Here is a 19,354-nt window from a genome sequence, read left to right on the forward strand (position 1 = left end):
TTTTGAACAGAACTATAATGTATTCAGCTCTGCCAAGTTTGTGCTGCAGGGAAACGCTTTATGATGCATGTAAAGACAGGTAAACCATGATCCTGCCATAGTCTGGAAGGTAGGGGTGGACAGATAATTAAAGAGAAGGGAAAAGAATCAAGGAAGTAGGTTGAAAATGAAAACCCACATGTGGGTGTTCAAAAAAGAAAGAAAGAAATGGTATGTAAAAGGGTTAGCGAATTACAGCAACCATGTTGAGTAAGTGATTTAAATGTCATACCATAGCGAGCGCTCACACATGATGAGTCCACTAAATAGGCTTGCAAATTTAGCCTGGAAAGTAATTATACATAGGCTCTTCCTAGTATGGGAATAACGAATATTTTGTAATTATGGGCCATTGCAGAATTTCTCCATCCAGGAAATAAAGCTATTATCAAGTCAACCAAAAGAGCAATTTGTAAGGAGATATTAGCCTCTTTTGAATCTTATAAAAGAGAGAATCCCTCTTGCCCAGTGCTCATCTCTCTCACTGTCAAAGCACAGCTTAAGTCCCTTAGTGGTAAGTGATGGAAAGGACAAAATTGGCTACATTCGGGACAATGACTTATTTGAAATTCAAACAACTCTTCACAGCCAGCACCTTTGAGAGGATGGGAGACAAGAGGAGTCTCTTTCATCTGACTAAATGTCTTAGAGGTGAATCTCAGCGCTGACATTAAACAACAACAGCCGAGAAACCGGCACCACTCAAAAGACTGCGATGGAGTCAGTTGCTGCATTTGCCTTTCCAAAAACAATATGTTTATGCTAATGCTCTGTGGCTGGGTTTAACCCCAGATGCAAGTGACGTTTTTTTGTGATTCGACACGTGGTCATGCAGGTGCGGTGCAAAGTCACCAACCTGTTGCGCAGACGCGCATCAATACGGAAATCTGAAATGATTCCTTCGGTTTAAATTAGAGTGGAGAGAAAACCACAATTCATCACAATGATATTTACGGTAGCTGACTTTGAAATAGACCTTTAACATTTAAAGAAGAATTGCCTTTACACGGAGTAAACCTGCAGGTTCAAACAAGGTAGATGCTAAACTGCATGGAATATATCTTGTACATTAAGAGACGGAGGGAAAAATAGTTTTTTCAACCACTGTGACATAGCAAAGTATGCAAAAAGTTGCAGAGTTGGGGTTGTATTTTTGAGCAACTGTGTGCTTGCCCTAATCCCCATCTTCTTCTTCCCAACAGGCAGCAAGGAAAATTAATCTGAAACCTACTGTGCTCAAAGGCGTTTGCAGCTGAGACATCTTTCCTTTCACACACTGCCAGTGGCACTTTGGAAACACTCACCATCTCTGTGCTCCCATCAGCATGTGCATCTGAATTTGCCACGTTCAGCAAGACAACTCCCAAAGCACACATACACACACATACACAAATACAGACCCAAACCAAAACAGCAACACAGCTCTGGAGCCTTAGTAGTATCCCCCTGCTTTTCTGATAATAAGAAAGTCCTTGGCTGGTTTTTCATTTCCAATCTTAGAGCCTTGCACTGGAAATGCCATGAAATAGACCCCCAAGCCCGACCCCTGGTGTGATATGGAATAACCTGCGAAGAACATCACCTGTTGAATTTGATGTTCAATGCAGCTTTTTACCGCTGCTCTTTCTGAAAAAAGGCAGGTAAGTGAAAACGTGAATGACGGAAAATTGAAATGCTTTGCCCCATGCATGCATTCAGTTACCCTATGCAAAAATACATACAAACAACAACACAGAAAACACACGCGTACAGTGCATGAACACCCAAACGGACAAGGAAGCCCAGTGGGCAGCGGGATAATGGAAAAAGACTGTGTAAATCCCATATGTGCTTAATCCAGACACTTACAAGAGAGTGTGATTCATACTCTATTACACTCAAATAATACAGCTGAGAGATGCGCAGGGCACAATCACTCCAGCAGGCATGAACCAACTAAATAAGGCCCATGAATCCTCTTTATGGGGACACTACTGAAGATGGTGTAAAAGGTCAGGAATAAACCCTCTGTACTTATTAGCCATTAAAACAATGGCAGTTTCCTGCCACACCTAGAGTTTGTGTATTCACGCAGGATATTGTGTTTGCGTGCGTCGGTGAATGTGTGAACAATAACAAGGGCTTGCATTTGTTTAATGGAGAAATGTCTGTGTGGGAATATGCAGCTCTCTGGTATATAAACTGTTATTCATACAGAGCTTCGATTCTTCTCTGCAGACACATCACTCCCAGGCTGTTTTCTCCCTGAAAGTGGGATGTGTTGATGAGATTGTTAAAGTCCTATATAACAAAACGCTAAACATTCTCTCCTCTGTTTGTACGCTGCAGCATATCCTCACAGTTGCAAAATGTTTACAAACCCATACATTTGAAGCATGAGTTTGATTAAACGGATATTAACACCTCTTATTATAAAAAAGTGTGAAATCTCTCCTATTCAACATTTTTAAATCATTAAACTGGATTTAAACACGCCCCTCGCCCACGCACTTTAAGTGAAGTCTGTACTTTTTGCTTGTCACTCTTTAGGCACTTCTCACAAAGATGTGGCTTTCATTGCTGACGCTTTTATGTGCTATGAAATTTCACTGTAGCTTCAAAGTGTTTTTGTTCGCTTCTGCGTTATACGACAGTCATTTGGGTCCGAGAACCCATTGTAATACCTGGGGAAAAATGTACCACTAAATAGCGAACTGGATACTCCAGCAAGGTATGCTCTGCTGATGAAGGCTATACCACAAAATGTGAAAATGAGTCTTTGAATATCAGCAACAACTTTATTGCTCTCACTTATACACGAGCCAACAATATTGCATCACTCCTAATATACTGTGTGCTGCAGATGCTAATGCTGGTACGAGCTAAGCACCAACAGAACGTGTGGGATGATCTGATCTTCCAACTTGACCAGAACATCAATTTAAACCTTTTAAGCACCGTTTTAAATTTAGATCGAGGGGTTATAGAAAACAAAAACGGATTTGATCCACCACATCATTTTTTTATTGGCGGTGGTTAATCTGATCGAAGGTTTGCACTGACCATGCTTGTGCTTGAAATGCCAGATAGGATGGATGAAAAATGCACTAGCCTGTTTTTACACCCCCACTTACCTCATTCAGTTATACTTTCCAATCATTCACCACAGACAACCGTTACAGTGAAGCAAAACAAACTGCACACAAACTGACAGAGAAGCTAAAGCCCTTAAACTGCAAATGGCAGATGATAATCAGCACTGGTTATACTGTTCAAAATAGAGCTGGTCACATCTACTCTCACCACTGACGGCTTCTTTGTAGCGATGTGTGTCTATCTATGTGTGTAAGGATGAACAGTGACAAAGTAAAAGAGTAATAACAATGGCATACTATACATCCACAGAGGGAAGCTTTGCAAAAAACATCATGAAAAGCAGCTGGGACACAAGTGTATCTGTTTCTCCTTACTGTGAAAGAACGTGCTGCACAGACATGAAAACACAAACTCGAGAAATGTGGGACAGATGCTGAGACACAGCAGAGACAGACACACAGAAAAAGTACGATTTTTTGGTTTTTTTAGGTCAATCTCCAACCAACAACAACAACAAAAAAAGGATTCAATCCCGTTTTATGCATTCCTCTGCAAACCCAACATATACTTTTAAAGACCAGATCTGTCATGTGGTGGCTGTTGTCTGCTCCATCTCCAACTCACCCTTCTTGTCCCCAAAAAAGAGGGTCTGCTGTGCTGGGTTTGACCACTGGAGGGAGGTGTTGTCATTAAACTCCACACGGCAGGTCAGGTTCGCTGTCCCACCCTCTGTCACAGTCACGTTCTGAACCAGAGGATACTGTCCGCTTATCCCTGCAAAACGACACAAACGAGAAACGTGTAAGAGGAGATGTGGATGCATCAGGTGGGGGACAGAGAAAGCTGCAGGGGCAGACAGAGTCAGACAGATGGCACATTTGCGATTGCTCAACTTGTACGGGTGCTTTGGTAATTAAATTCTCTTGATGAATTTCAATTCAGCACAAGGACGGCGATATAAAATAAGAAGCTCTGCAGGTAAACTGGGGAATTCGATTTTTATCCAGCTGTTTGATAAGGATGCTTGTAAAAATAAGTAAAATACTTTAATATCACTGGAGGAGTAAATCAGCTCTTCACTAGGGAAGAAAAGGGAAGAACAAAAATGTCTCGTGTGTTTGAAAAAAAGAAGAAGAAGCTTAACAGCCTAATTACAAAGCAAATGTTCAGGCAGACTGGCCAGTCACTACTGTGTGCTAAATTGGACCCTAACATTGAACACACAGGAGGCATTTAGCCCGCGGTACCAACCCTGAAACCTTAGCTACACAGGGAAGACCAATTAAAAACTGTTCTCTGTGGACTCGTGTGCATGCATGGATGTTAATTTGTGTTAAGCCTGCATCCAAAGAGAGAATCGCAGAGCTCAACTGAGTGATATCATTCTGGGTGACCTCTAAGCTGAATAGAGGGAGTTTTCAGGACCACGGACAGGTCACTTCTGGAGCCAGTTCATCAATAGCCGCCTGCCAGTTTTCAGAACTCTGGACAGCTCACACTGTTGCTCGTGTGGGTGTACATGCGTGTTTGGGTACGCTTTAGTGTGAAGGCTGAGGGAGCAAGTAAGCAAGTAAATAATAATAACCATAAATCTATCCCTGTCCCCATCCCCGGAGGACAGATTTTAAAGACTGTGTGAATGAAGGCTTAGGTAAGAAAGATTATTCATCCCCAGCTAACTCTCACGTCTTAAACCGCCATTCCTCCCCAGGCAAGGATTAGGAAACACAGAAGAAAAGAAAAACATATAAGGCGAAAAAAATATTTCAAATTTGTGAGATTTTAAACGCCACGATATCCACTGAATGTTGCTAATTGAGTTTTCTTACACAAGTTAATTATTGCACAGGTAGCATAAACAAACCCGCAGACGGTGTTTTGTCTTCTGGGCGAGCAGACGAGGCAGGGGAAACCCACGCCGAAGGATGTGCGGAGACAGGAGAAGGTGAGGTGAAGGAGAGAAAGAGAGGAAGCGAGAGGTAAGTCATGGAGCACGGGTCATTTCCAGTGTTGATTAAGGCCTCCCGAGGTTAATCATGCGTGTGAGAGATAGAGCGGGAAGAGGAGGGAAACGAAGGAAAAATGGATGTGAGCTATGGGAGGCTAGGAATATGTTTTATTCATGAAAGTTTTGCATGAGGCATGATCTGCCAGCGATTTACCGTTCTGCTGCGCCTGCCCTCACTCTCTTTATTACTCCTTCTCTTTAAATCACTTACTTTTTCTCATTTTTTTCGCTCACGCAGTGGAGCGACATGCGGCCCAGTGTGATACATTTTGTTTCCTTTGTGGTGGCCACAAAGAGAAGTTAATGGTTAACCGCCATACCCGATGGTACCAATGATGTTTTGTGAGTGAGATTTTGCAAAATATAATTTTAGTTCATTACCGCAGCAGATGTGTCTGGGGAGCCGCTTGCTTGTTGTGTTGCCAACTCTTCACTTATATCTTAAAATATAATAGACGAGTTTGTTTTCCAAATTATCTGCTTATGACAAACAAGGAAGAATTGAGTGATTTAATGAGTATGGCAAAATGCCACGTATGTCTTGGGGGAAAATGAGCGTTTCCAAAATGTGGCTCGCTCATTCAGATTTTCACTAAAGACTTACGGAGTAACCAAATGCAAAATATCACAGCATCAGAACTGTAATATCAGAAAATGATCAACTATATATATATATATATATATATGTATATATGAATATATATGTGTGTGTGTAAAAATATACATAGTCACTGTGCTATGATTCTAATACATTTTGACTACGATGCAAAAAGATCAAATTTTCTTCACTGGTTTTGGGCTCCAAATTTTTTAGTCTTACCAGCGGAATCTGATCGATATGTGAAAATCACTTGTTTTCTTTAAATTCAAACATTTATCCGTTTGTAAAATCACACATTTAAAAATGTTTACACCAGTGCACATGGCTAACTTACGCCCGCTCAATCACATCTCAAAATATAACACCCCATGATCCAGTGTGACTCTTCATCTAATACATTTAAATGCCCACATCGCTCTCTTATCACACCTTTAAAATGCTAGTTTGCAGCTTTGCCTCGTACTGACTGAGCTGATCCTGTTGGAATTTGTTTTTTTTTTTTAAAAAAAAAAAATAAAACTATTTTTTAACAACAGCTACTTCAACAAGGAAACAGATGGATACCCTGGCTAATTACTCGGCATTGCGTTAGCACTATGTTGTAGATATGTTGTGTAACACACCTCATTTTATTTTGTTTTGAATGTAGCTTTATTCAAATCTGTATGCAGTTTAAACTGATATGGGTGTTTGCATAGCGTATTGATACGAAACAAAATAAGAGCTGTAGTTTTCTGCTACGAAGTGCAGCATTGTGTGAGAGGGAAACGTCAGCCTGCTGCAGGTCAACATGGAATGACGTAAAGCCTGCCACATACCATAACATTTTCACCATAAGTTGGTTTGCAGTTCCTTTCCAGAATTAGATATGTGTAAAGCTATTTGGTCAGTGACTGACTGGTAGCAGTCTGGTAGCACAGGCACACTGGTCTATCAGGCCGATGTAAAGATATTTATGCCATAGGTTTACTTTGGCTAGACACACTAAACTATTAGCTTCTACATTTCATCTCTCCTCTTCTTTCCTCTCCTCTCCTACACAGATCTACAATAGTCCGGGGATCCCTCTGTCTATGCTTTGCGTCAGTGTCTGGTGCTACACTTCCATTGGGACTGAAAGGGCCAAAGGGGCCACAATGATGGTTATATTAGAACAGCGTAGTGTTCTTTGCGCCTAATTGGCCAGTGGAGTAGGTTCTTCCATTCTCCCCTCTGGCCAGCCAGACCTGATTTAAATGTATCTCCTGAGGGAAGGAGGCAGCTGTTCTCTCCTGATTTCCATGTCTAAATTTAGGCCCTTTCCTCACTTCAACTCCACTCTTTCTCCTACTTTCAGTTTCTTGCTCTGTCTTTTCCAGTTCACATCCATTCCACTCAATTCCCTCCACCCTCTCTGTCACGTTTTTTCCTCTAGTTGATCCCTGAAGGGTGGCATTTCCACTTGCTTTGTCTCTCATTTTCATATTCTCTCTGTCTCCTGCTGCTCCCTAGTCTTTAAAGTTTATCTTGATCCTACCTCTTTTCTGTTGCTCAATTGTGCTCTATCTGTCACGGCGAATGGGGTCATTTTAATTGCCCTCCACCTTGACTGACATGCTAAGGCTAAGACAGGTCAACAATCCTCTCATCTACATGACATTATAAAGTAATGACATTATGAAATTAGCTCTGCTTTATTTAGCTCGAATTAGATCATTTACTATACTGTGCAAACGTTTCAGACACGTTAGCTGTAGATTCTTATCCATCACAAATTACCATAAAGGTGGGCTCTGATTGGCTCTTAATTCATTCTGCAGCATCAAAAGAACCCTGCATGCACACACGAAGCTGCGGTAACTTCAGTGACAGGAGGAACTAATGCTATAGCCCCCACACAGCTCCCACTTTACTTTTAGTGCCTAAACATGAAAGGCATTATAGAAAAATGCACGGGCCAATTCAGCCGCTTCTTGCCCAAGCAAATGACTGGACAAATAACACTGATACAAATATAAGAGTATCCTGGGTGCTTCCTGTCTGCTCCCCCACATGACCTTTCAAGCAAGAGCAGCCGAGTCTACTAACCTTTCTTATTTAGGCATTCAAGAAGCAGAGAAAAAGAGAGAGATGCAGCAGACAGATGGACAGCCTGGAGCTACTGACCTTTATACCAGGACTGGAGCTCAACTGAGCTGTAGAGCTGTGATGTATGGCCGAGAATACAGGATTACAGGACGGGAAGAGGCAGGCCACAGTTTTGATTAGCCGAGTCACCCTTTAAGCCAGTCAAGCACAAGTGATAATTGCAGGCTTGGGATCACGCTTAAAATTTAAAGGACAATTCCAGATTAGTAGAGCATGCCCATAATTTGTGTGGGTTATGAAAAGTAAGACGTGAGAACTGGCAAAGAGCTAAGAGTTAGCTTGTTAAGTCTGGCTATTATCTACCACGTTAAATACAATAATAAATATGTGTATACATTTTTCTGCTTGCCTTTGTTTCCTTGTCCACACAAGTTAGGTTAATCTCTGGGTTTGTTTAAAACTTTAATTTTATTTCCAGCGCTGGGAAAAGAGAAGTTCTAATACTGAGTGGGAGCTCTTGTGGGACTCCCTTGGAATTAGGAGGCACAATGTTATTACCGCAAGTAAGAACAATAGTCAAAAGCACAAAAATAAAACCCACAATGTAACACAGTAGAACTGCATTTAAACTGTTAAGCTCAGAGCAATTAATCATTTGAACCTGAACTAGATCTGCAGGGCCTTAGAGAAGAATTTCCCATTATCGCTATACGTTATAATAGAAGAATAAATGTATTATGAGCACTTGCTGATGTTTTTCCAATAATCCTGTGTTAAAAAATGTGCATTTGAAACCGCATCGAAGATTTAGCCACCCTGCAAAGCATATTCTCAGATGCTCTGACACTATAAAGCGTGGCCTTTAAGTGGCTCACTGTTAAAAAAGGCATCCCACTAAGAAGATAACGAATGAGAGGCAAAAGATTACATAGGACATGACAGCTTTGCCATGACCAGTTAGTGTCTATAAGGTTACACAGGTGGCTACACAGCTGGGTACACAAGGTTTTCAGAGTGATTCTCAAAGTGTCAGGCAGCAGGGTGGCCTGGTGATTGGAGAGAAGGTACAAGGTCAACAGTTTTATCATCTCAAGAGCTGGTGTGAATTCATCAGCCAGGGATGTATCCTGTCACAGCGTCCTTGAGAATAAAAACTCTCCAACCTCTTCACTCGTATAAAGCATCAGAAAAAATATTGAACACGCAACTGGAAAAAAATGAACATAAAAATATGAATACGCTGTCATTTCCAGGAAGGAAGGGCTAGGGCTGATCACATGAAGCACAAAATGTGGTTAGTAACTTCCTGGAACAGAAGTTAACATGTCAGAGAAGAGCATCATCACTCACTGCCCTCACTCTGGGACTCTCCCTCCAACTGTGACAATTTTCACACACGTTTTTCTCAAGAACACGCTGCGTACACGGGGTTGTCTCTTTTCTCTTTTGCGGTGACCTTTTTCACGCCTTCTATCAACATCCATCCTAAATCAATGTTGCATCTCCAATGTGATTTATCAACATTTCATAACACTATTACGCCTGGCATAAAAAGCCAGCCTTTAGCGTTCACTATGAAAGGAAATTGCATGTTCCTGTGGGGGAAAAAAAAGGGTAATTACCACTGTGACAAAAAGTATATAGCAGCTTTTAAGAGCAAGAGTATGAGTGGAGTCTAAAGCACCATATGTAATTTATCTTTTGAATATCTTGAAAAGAGAAGACAAAGTGAAATCTCCGGCAATAAAAACACAATTGAATGCATTTAGACTGGTATTGCTTGAAAAGGGAGGCACAGTTAGATTTAAAGCACTTTCACTGCTGCCAAAACGCTCATAAGTGGAAATATTTAAAATCTGCCTTCCATTTTTCTCCCTGTGTGCATTTATCCATTAAAACCTTGTATAGCTGGTGAAGACTTCACACAGTTCTAATTGTTGTTATCATCTTTACACCTCTGCCTCTTTCAGTTGTGTTTTGGGGCTAACCTTTCTTTTTCTAATGTATAATCCAAACTTCAGTTAACTAATACCTGACAATAAATATTTATACAGTTGACATATCATACATTCTATTATTCTATATCTAAGTTTAGTAATCTTTATTAAAATAAGTAAGACCACTAGTAAGGTGTTGTTTTATCAGGTTCTCCAAAGATATTCCCTTAAGAAGCACCCACACTCATTGCCCATCACTTTGTAGCTGATTGTCAGTTACTAGCAGATATTGTAGGGTCTGGTTGCCTAAGTTATATAGTTACTAATCAGTGGTTTTCTTCATTTTTATTTTTAATTGCTGGTTGAGAAGCTCAGGACCTGCCCGCCTTGTGTCACCACAAGTTATATCTCCTGCCGTCACCTGAAGTTGCTGTATGTCACTGACTTTTAGTGGCTCCTGGTCAGCCTGTTGCTGCTTGTCGCTTCCTGTGTGGATTTGGCTTTTATTCAGGTGATAATGGCAGTGGAGAGTGCTGTCGGACATCTCAGTTCGATGTTTCTTATAGGTGATCCCTTGTGACCTACAGATCATATCATTTTCATCCTTAAGAGATCATTCCCATCTGGATTGAAATGTTTCACTACAGCGCCAAGGTAATCACTTAGAACTGCCATAGTTCCCTCTAAGAGGGCAAGTGATCCCACACAGTGCCATCATTATGCCCCTCACAGCATAACAGAGCCACCTGATCCCCTCTCTGTAGGGGTCTACAGTTCAGGTGTTTACTTTAATCCGTCACCTGTCCGTATATGAACGATATTGTTATGCAAATGGACATAAATTGGGTTATAGTGGTTCTCTCTGTTTTCATTCTTATAACTGAATAAACATTCACTTTTCAGCTTTGTTCTTTTTCTCTTGGCAAATGAGGCGTATGTAAATTGCGCTTGCAAGCGAGCATGCCCGCGTGTGAGTATTTCTAATCTGAGCTTGCTCTTTTGACAATGATAAGTTTCTTGCTGTGAGCAAATTGAATGCAACCCCTGCAGAGGGTGGAGCTACCTTTGTATTCAGCACGAGCATACAATTACCTCAGGACAGTCATTTTTGATCTGGAGATATGAAATTAATTATTCGGCACCAGAGAAGCTGGCTACGGCAGTGCTGTTGTCATTTACATACAGTAATTAGACTGGGCAGCTGTTGGTGCTGCCGTTGCAAACTTGACATCCAACTTGGCCCTTGGAGTCAGATCAACAAAATATCACCTACTTCTCCATGGTGCTGTTAGGTGTTGTTTAAGAGCAGCGTTACAGAAAGAGTCCAGGTTTGTTTGTGTATGTTTTTTCCTTTTCCACTGAGTGGATAATGTTAACACATGCTGTTCATGTAAGGACAATAATAACATTTAATATGATATAAGGGCAAACACCGAAGAAGAAGTGGTGTTTCTCGAGTTTACAAAGCACTATGAGAAACAAACACGCCAGCTCTCGTATCACCTCTTGACTTTTTTGTTTCTGTTTTTGATGACAAAGACCTGCCACAGCTGAACTTTTCTGCGATGCCACTTTTCAGGAGCCAAACCTACACATCAAAATTTATAAAAGCCCACAACCCAAATTCAAACTGGTGACCAGACATGTTTCCAGACACTTCTACCATTTGCCCAGTATTTTCTGCCCTTGATTCAGCCACATCAATTTAAAGGGCAGAGATATAAACCTCTGCCCATTCTCAGCATGTAAGCTGCCTGAGTTCAAGCTTGCTCAGTCCAGAATGGCCAGGGATCTCACTATCCTTTCTGAGCCAAGGTCAGACATCTCACGGTTTTATGGCGGAGGTAAACCAGGCCTTCATAAATACTTCATACAGTGCTTTCTTCCAGCTAGCAAAAGCAAACAAGCAAGAAGAAGAAGAAGATGAAGCTGAGAGCAAAAGACAATTAGGAAAGGATATAAGCACATATTTTGACATGCAAAAAAGAAAGGAGAAAAAAGGAAACAACTGAGGCGAGAGCAGAAACAAAGGAACAATATCTTAAATGTTTCCTTCTAGCCATGAAAGAGCCAGTTCTTGCACAGCTAAATTCTCTGAACTGTCAAGTAGAAACTTTGGAAACATTCAAAAATTATGCAGTCCTGATTTATACATAAAATATAAGCAGGTACTATTAAATACATATCTTTGTGTACCCTCTTTGTGCTATACATACTGCTGTGTGCTTTATATGTAATAGTAATAGGTGCAATATCCACCGAATTTTATCTTCACTTTAGTGTTTTTCAAAATAGCAAGATCACAGCTTCATCTATTGAATTATTCACTTTATAAGGCCATGAAGGCAAAGCTTTGGCTAGATTTCTTCTTGAATATAAGGCCAAGCAATATTAGCAGGCATCCACACGTTTACTGGCTTAGTAGGTCATTCAAATTAAATATCATAAAAGCATAAGGGCAGGGAAATCAAATTTATTGTGTTTTCTTGCAAAATGATGTGGAGGAAGAGTGTACTTGACTTCATCTTCTTTTTTATCACAGGAAGGATTTCATCTCTTATGCTTTCATACAGGGTGAGAGCAGGATAATCGCAGGCTAGGGTGGCATTCATGAGGGAAATCAAACTAATCACTGCTGCCACCAAAAATTCCCAAATTCCCCAAATCAACATGACACAGTGTGATTTTCTAATGTGTAGTGATGTGTTGACAGATTCTGTTCATTTAAGAAGGATCTGGGGAAATGCTTGTCACTCCAGGGGGACCTGCAAGATTCAGTGGGCAGAAAGTACTAATATAAAAAAAAAAAAATAGTACTCATCATTTGGTTGGTGTCAGACTTACTTTGCCACAAAGCACTTTTGCCACAGCTATGAGTCAGTCACAATGACAGGGCTGATACTAGCTGCAGTAAAAGTTACATGTTTTTTTATTTTCACTGAAATCACTCCAATTGACGATTACCGATCTTACAAATCAACAGTTCAGATTATGTCGTGGTGGTTGGGGAGAGGAAGGATAGATGGGAAGTTAAAATTTTTGACACGTGGAGAAGAGTGCATCCCCGTGGACGTAAGGTTTCCATACAGTCTTACCTTGCATAAAACCTCCAAATTTGATCAAACCTTCCCGTCTGTTTCACACTATTTGAAAACCTTAAATCTCATAACTTAATCCAGTTATTATTATTGTGAAATGCACTAACTGAATTTTTTATTTGAGTTTTTAAATCCACTGTCAAAACACTTGTAGTACAGCCTCTTTTGAAGAAGAGTTAGAACTCAGATACTAGAATACTGAGTAGAGACAGGCCACTATCACATCTTCATTTAGTAGAGCACATAATACCACAGAGACTGCCCTCATTTCCTGTGGTGTTGCACAGGGCAGGTGTCTTGGTCCATTACTTTCCTCATTATACATGCTACCACTTGCCAACCTTGTCAGGCAGCACACCATGCACTGCTGTAGTTACACATTCACACTTTTTCTGTAGAACCAAAACAGTTTGAGCCCTGAGAGGGAAACTCTTAGAAATATATAGGCAATAATTCCAGCTGCAAAAATACCTCGATCCACACCTGTCAGTTGCAAAACTGACACTGTGCCTCTTCAGTGAATCCCAGTCGCTGCTTTTAATGCCAAAAGAGGGTTTTGCGCTGGCGCAGACTGTTAGTAAATCTAGCCCTTGTACTCTTGGATCCTCTACTGCCAAACTGGAAGACAGCCAATATTTTTCACAGACATCCAATGTTTTTTCGTCTGGGGATGCAGTTTTCGTTGTTAATGCTCCTAAACTTTGAGAGCCGTCTGTCTCAAAAGATTAGGAAAGCAAGCTAGATAGATACTTTAAATAAATGTAAATACAAAATTTAACAAGTGCGCTTCCTCCTTATCAATCCTGCTACAGATCAGATTCAAAAGTTTTCTTTGTTCTTCGAGGTTTTATGTATGTTTTATATGTTTTTTTTAATTCTCTTTTGCTTGTTTTGTTTTTTTTTTGTCTGTTTTAGCAACTTCGTTATATTAAAGTTCCTGGTACACTATGTCCCTTTAAAACTTGCCTTGTGTTATGTTGAACAAGAATGTGGTGGAGTTTGCTGATAACAATTAGACTTTATTTTTATTGAATTTTAAAATCCCCCAAAATAACTTAAATTAAGTCAACTCAGTTTTATTGTTGTAGGGCAATATCAGAGTTCAGGGTGTCACTGTAATAATTTTCGACTTGTTTTAATGCAGTAAAATGGACGTATCACTATAGGAGGGGTGGACAACAAGCAGGGGGTTGCACACAAACAGAAACGGGACATACAAAGAGAAGAAATATGATGAAATCCATGAATTTAGGCAGGTGACATAAATGAAACAGTTTCACATGTGTAGCTATATTACATGTTGATAATATCAGAGTATATGGAAGTGCCTAAAAACTTTCAGTCCATGTGAAGGACATAGGTTATAGTCGTGGTTGCAAAAAGACTTCTAGTCCTGTAGAAGTCTATAGGAAAACAGCTTTCTGATATATATCTTAAAAATGTGCGTGTGCCTCCAGTGGCATATGCATGCACCATGCTGAGGTTCCAGCTTTTACAGGTTTTCCTTTTTGGACTTTCGGGGGTTGATTGTGACAATCTGCAAGCCTGGATCCACACTAAATTTCCCATGTGTGCTATAATTTATGCTTGCAAAAATCCTTATCACAACTTTCCTGATGGTATGCATATTTTTCAAGTTACAATTTTCTTCATCTAAGTGAACAACTCATTGTACATCATGAGTAGGCTGCAAACAAGAGCTGCTTGTGACTTTGTATTCTTTGAGTTGCAGTAGTTGTGTACAGAAATGTATGGAAAAGCAGAAAACGGGTGTCAACCTGTGGCTTGCAGCAAACTTACTAAACTTCACAGTTTTGTGCTTCTAAAAGCTCGGGGCAAGATTATCTTTAAATAGATATAAGATAAAAAATCAGTCAAAAAACAGCTTCGACACAGCTTCTGAGAGAGACCTTGCTATGTAGTACCAGATGTTAACAGCGCATCTTTTATATCTTAGAATGAGTCTTTTTTATAATGAGAAGAGGCCTTTTGCAGAGTTTCCTACACTCAGTTTCGCATTGACTCTTTTTCCATTGACTGAATAAATGCTTTTGGGCCAGTGTGCATCACTTGATGAATACAGATGTTATAGTAAAGCGGTTTGGCCACTAGGCCAAAATTGCTGCTTTGGGATGCTGGGAAGGAAAATTAGGAAAATTGAGTGAAACTTATTAAAAGATGTTATGATTGTGTATTTACAATATGCAGCTAATAGCTTTAACATTTGAGCAGAAAATAAACGTTCATTTGATCACACTGAATTATTCTCAGATGTTTTCTCAGATGTGACTCTGTAGAAACACCACCACTGCAGCGTTACTAGGAATTAGTGAGGAGACCCACATGCCATCTACATAATATATAGACAGTATTTTATCAGTGACTACTTGAGTATTTTATCAGCAGCCCTTTGTAAATATTTTGGCCAATCGATTTATGTGTTGTGTTGTGTATGGTTACGGTGCAAGTGAAGCATGTACAAGACTCACTCTAAATAATGATTTTGTAAAGTTTAAAAAACACTAATTAAATTTAGTTAGAAATTGTGTCACTTGTGCACATACAAGTGCTATATATTTATTTTTTGTGCTGTTTTTTTGCTCTTCGTGCTCATTTGCAATGCTGACTGTGAAATATAACTGCGATGTAAACTTCCACAACTTAAAAAAAAGAAAAAAGTAGAAGAACAGAAAAAAAAACATCTTTGAATTAATCTTTCATGCTGTATGCAGTAATTGGCGATGCTATATATACATTTACAAAAGAATAAAGGCACCCTTAACCATCCACTCAGTCCTTCAGTTGCACACATACCGATGAACCGATACTTTGAGGTGAGCTAAGCCTTTATCCACCCACTGATCAGCATGAATCTTATCTGGCTTGTTATGTTTTCCTACCAGTAGCCTCATTATAAGGGTAAGAGAGGCAGGCCGGAGACATGTGCTCGACTCTGATCTACACATCTTCTGTTCCCCCTATTAAAGAGTGCAATGGATTTTCTATACTGCTGCGGTAAGATGGAAAAGGATGATAGTCAGGTTAGGGTAGCCTTTAAAGAGAGGATTGAATCAAGAGTGAGTGAGACAGAGATGATACAGTTAAACACACGCAGCTGGATGCTGATCAGGAAAGAGGTGGTCTAAATTCATTATGCATTCAGACGCAGCGGGAAAATGAGAAAAAACTGTAGTGAAGTGTTGAGGGTGAATGTGATGTTGATCCTGTGACTACTATTACTACAGATGAGGATAGCAGGGAAGGAGGACGTAAGGCGATGACAGGGTTTTAACATGAGGATTATACCAAATCTACCATTCGGCAGCAGGCAAACTGAGAACAACAAGTGTTGCTTCCTTCACTTGAAATTACATTCTGACTGGGTTAGTAATATACAGCTTTTTAGCATTGTATGTTAAGATGCGCCATAAGGAAACAAACACTGGAAGGACCTGTGTAGAAGGTCCGTACGAGCTCTGAGCACAGAAATAATTCTATAAAATGTTACTTTTCTACAGGAGGCTTCTCGATTAAGATAAAAGCTGTTCAACTGAGCTGTTTTGCTATTTTATTTAAAATAATGAGCAACTTGCCATATTTCCTCTGTCTTGATTGCCTCTGTTTATTCATTTTATTCCATACTGACTCCATGAAGTTGCGATCAGGGCTCATGCCATCTGCTGCGGGAGCCATGTTCTTCTTGTTGTCGAGGATTGTTCTTTCTGGTTCTGACTGCCCTATTGTTGTCACAGTCATGCTGCAGGATGAATTTGGGACTGAGCTCCAAAGCGATCTCATCATAATAATCTGAGTTATATAAAAGCCAAACACTTTCGAGTTCTGCCACTTTAATTTAAAAGTTTGGCTCAGATTATGATTCTTGAAGAAATGTATTTATTGCATAATCACTGCGAAACATCTATAAAATTAAAAAAAAAGGAGCTTCATTTCTGCCAAATATGCTTTGATACAGTTTGAGTGTTTTTATTAGGTATGCCAACCTTAGCTGATACCAATCCTTTCATCTGAATTATGATCACATATCTGCTTAGGAAGTGACTGTTGTGTGTGTGTGTGTGTAATCATTAGCCAAAGATGGTAACTAAACAGAAAGGGATTATAACCACGGTTGAATAAATTCTTAGTCTTTGAGAAGCATATTTGCTGAGGCACGCAGAATGAAATCAGGTTATCTGCTCTCAAATAAACACTTTGCTTCTCCTCTCTGACTCACTTTTTGATCTATAATCCGTTCTCGCTGCCATAGCGGAGACACAGAAGATGATGGAGAAGATTTGGATCTCTTTAATGTACTGCCACCTTTCCAATAAAAGCAATGGCAAAGGACATTATCACACAGTTAAATAGCTGATTAATAATTGCATGACCTTGGGCTGTCTTTGCACTATATACATACCTAAATGATTTCCCTTTCCCTAGTACTAATTTACAAATCTAAAAATCTATGTTGAAACAAACTGTCTAATTTTATTCTCAAACAAATTAGTTTTTCCCACATTATTTTTCAGTGTTGGGATAGTGACAAATCCCACTATGGCAAAACCCTGTAATAGAAATTTGAAATGGAAAAAAAAAAAAAAACCATTTCACCCAAATACACAAATATGACTATTCTCAAAATAGTCAGGGAACAACAGCACAGACACACACGCACACAAAAGAATAGAAGCAAATAGACTAAAATATCCGTCCATTAATTTTTTTAAATAAAAGGTTAAGTCTCTTTTCTGATATTGGTTTGTCAGGTTGAGTTTGAGGCACAGCAGGAAAAGCAGCAGCAGCAGCCACCACTCACCTCGAACTTTGCCTTTTGAAGCCATCACTGAAGTCCCCAAGTAGGCAAGTGGGGTTGGACGGACAGCAAGAGAGGCAGATGTCAGAATACAGAGGAAAAAGAACAAAGAAAGAAGACAGAACAACTGATTAGATAACTGTAGGAAGAACAGCGTGTCTGCATCTGTCGCATATGTGCAGAAACAGCATTGTCTTTATCTCGGATGTCAGTCACAAGTGCTGAACCCCCACCCGCACAGATCAGTCAACCCTGAAAGAGAATGTCCTGATTTAGCTCATCAGCAAATTGAGACCTTAGAGTGTGACACCTTTTAATTAGTCGAGACACATCATGTGGATAATGCCAGAGTGCTTTTGGTTTTTTAACTGCCAGACCTACAGTATATGGGTTTGCGCATACTGTACGTGTCATGTTGTGGATTTGTGCTGCCGTGTGTCATTTGACTTTGGGTAGAAAATAAAGATTTCGTTTCATAGTAATGATTTATATGTTTGGATGCAGTGACACATTCCGACACAGGCGAACCATCATATCACCCTGTGTAGGGATGAGTATCGAAAACCGGTTCTTGTTGAGAACCGGTTCCCACTGTTTCAACTCCTTGGAATTGTTTGCCATTTTTGCAAACGATTCCCTTATCGATTCCAGTCGCTCTGAATGACGTCACCACGTTGCGGAGCGTCATTTACCTGGCAGGAAACACGGCGCCTAAGCGGCTCAAACGCTCAAAAGTTTGATTATACTTTATGAGAACGGATGACGACAAGGTGACTTGCAATACTTGCAAAGTAGATATTTCATTTAAGGGAGGAAACACTACGAATATGCAAAAGCATTTGCTCACAAAACACGTGATAACCTTAAATGAATGTCGTGTTTTTAATTCCGCTCCGGACTCGTGAATCTCAACCCAGCAGCAGCGGTAACGTTTGCACGTCCTCTCCCGTTAATGCGGCAGGTAAATAATCAACTAACAGTGCATATTATGTTAGTGCGATCTGCCTTATTACAAAACCTGCCATTACTGTGCATTTAGGTGACCATGATGAGAGAGACAGACAGAGTCTGGCTCAGATGCTGGCAGTCCTCGCTGCAGTCTACCGGTAGCATCTCCTTTCAGGCCAGGATAGACGAATGTCACTGAGCAGTGACTAAGTTTGTGGTCAAAGGCTTGCACCCATTTGCCACAGCAGATGCCCTGATTTTCGGTAAGTGAATGTGTTTAATTGTAGGCAGGGACATTACTGGATATTCTTGTGTAATTGCTACAGAATAATTTATGTTATACTTTGTTATTGCTACAGAAGAATATTTATTTTATTTATTTATTTCCTGGGGACCCTGTGACACCCCATTGAAGAGCCGTAGGCTGTGGATCTCTTAAGATTGTTACTCCTAAATTTCTATCTTGTTCAAAGAGAAGATATAAAACAAAATTCTAAGCTAATCGACCTTAGTGTTCTCCTTTTTTTTTAAAAGAATCGAAAAAGAATCGAATCGTTAAACAGAATCGAAAATGGAATCGTAATCGTGAAAATCTTATCAATACCCATCCCTAATCCTGTGACTGACAGCGCTGTAATGAGCGAAGTAAAGGACATACAGGGATGGTGTCCAAACCAGTGTATGGCACGCTATGGGAGTATTCAATTAGCAGCTTATTCAGTACAGGCCAGCAAAGCCATGTATGAAAAACAAAGGGAACCACAACAT

General features: G+C 40.1%; 1 protein-coding gene across 3 annotated transcripts in view; it reads right to left on the reverse strand.

Moving 5' to 3' along the window:
- Nucleotides 1-19,354, reverse strand: part of cadm2a (cell adhesion molecule 2a) — a 211,103-nt gene that overhangs the window by 54,812 nt on the left and 136,937 nt on the right. For 2 of the 3 annotated variants that reach the window (XM_040033148.1, XM_040033150.1), the window contains exons 2-3: nt 17,642-17,668; nt 3,739-3,888 (exon numbers count right to left, since the gene is read on the reverse strand). In XM_040033148.1, coding sequence (XP_039889082.1) covers nt 3,739-3,888; nt 17,642-17,668 — 177 coding nt within the window. The remainder of the gene's footprint in view (nt 1-3,738; nt 3,889-17,641; nt 17,669-19,354) is intronic. The other variant, XM_040033149.1, reaches the window with a different exon arrangement.

This window comes from Simochromis diagramma, unplaced genomic scaffold, assembly GCF_900408965.1.
Source record: "Simochromis diagramma unplaced genomic scaffold, fSimDia1.1 OVJJ01000216.1, whole genome shotgun sequence".
NCBI classification, from domain to species: Eukaryota; Metazoa; Chordata; class Actinopteri; order Cichliformes; family Cichlidae; genus Simochromis; species Simochromis diagramma.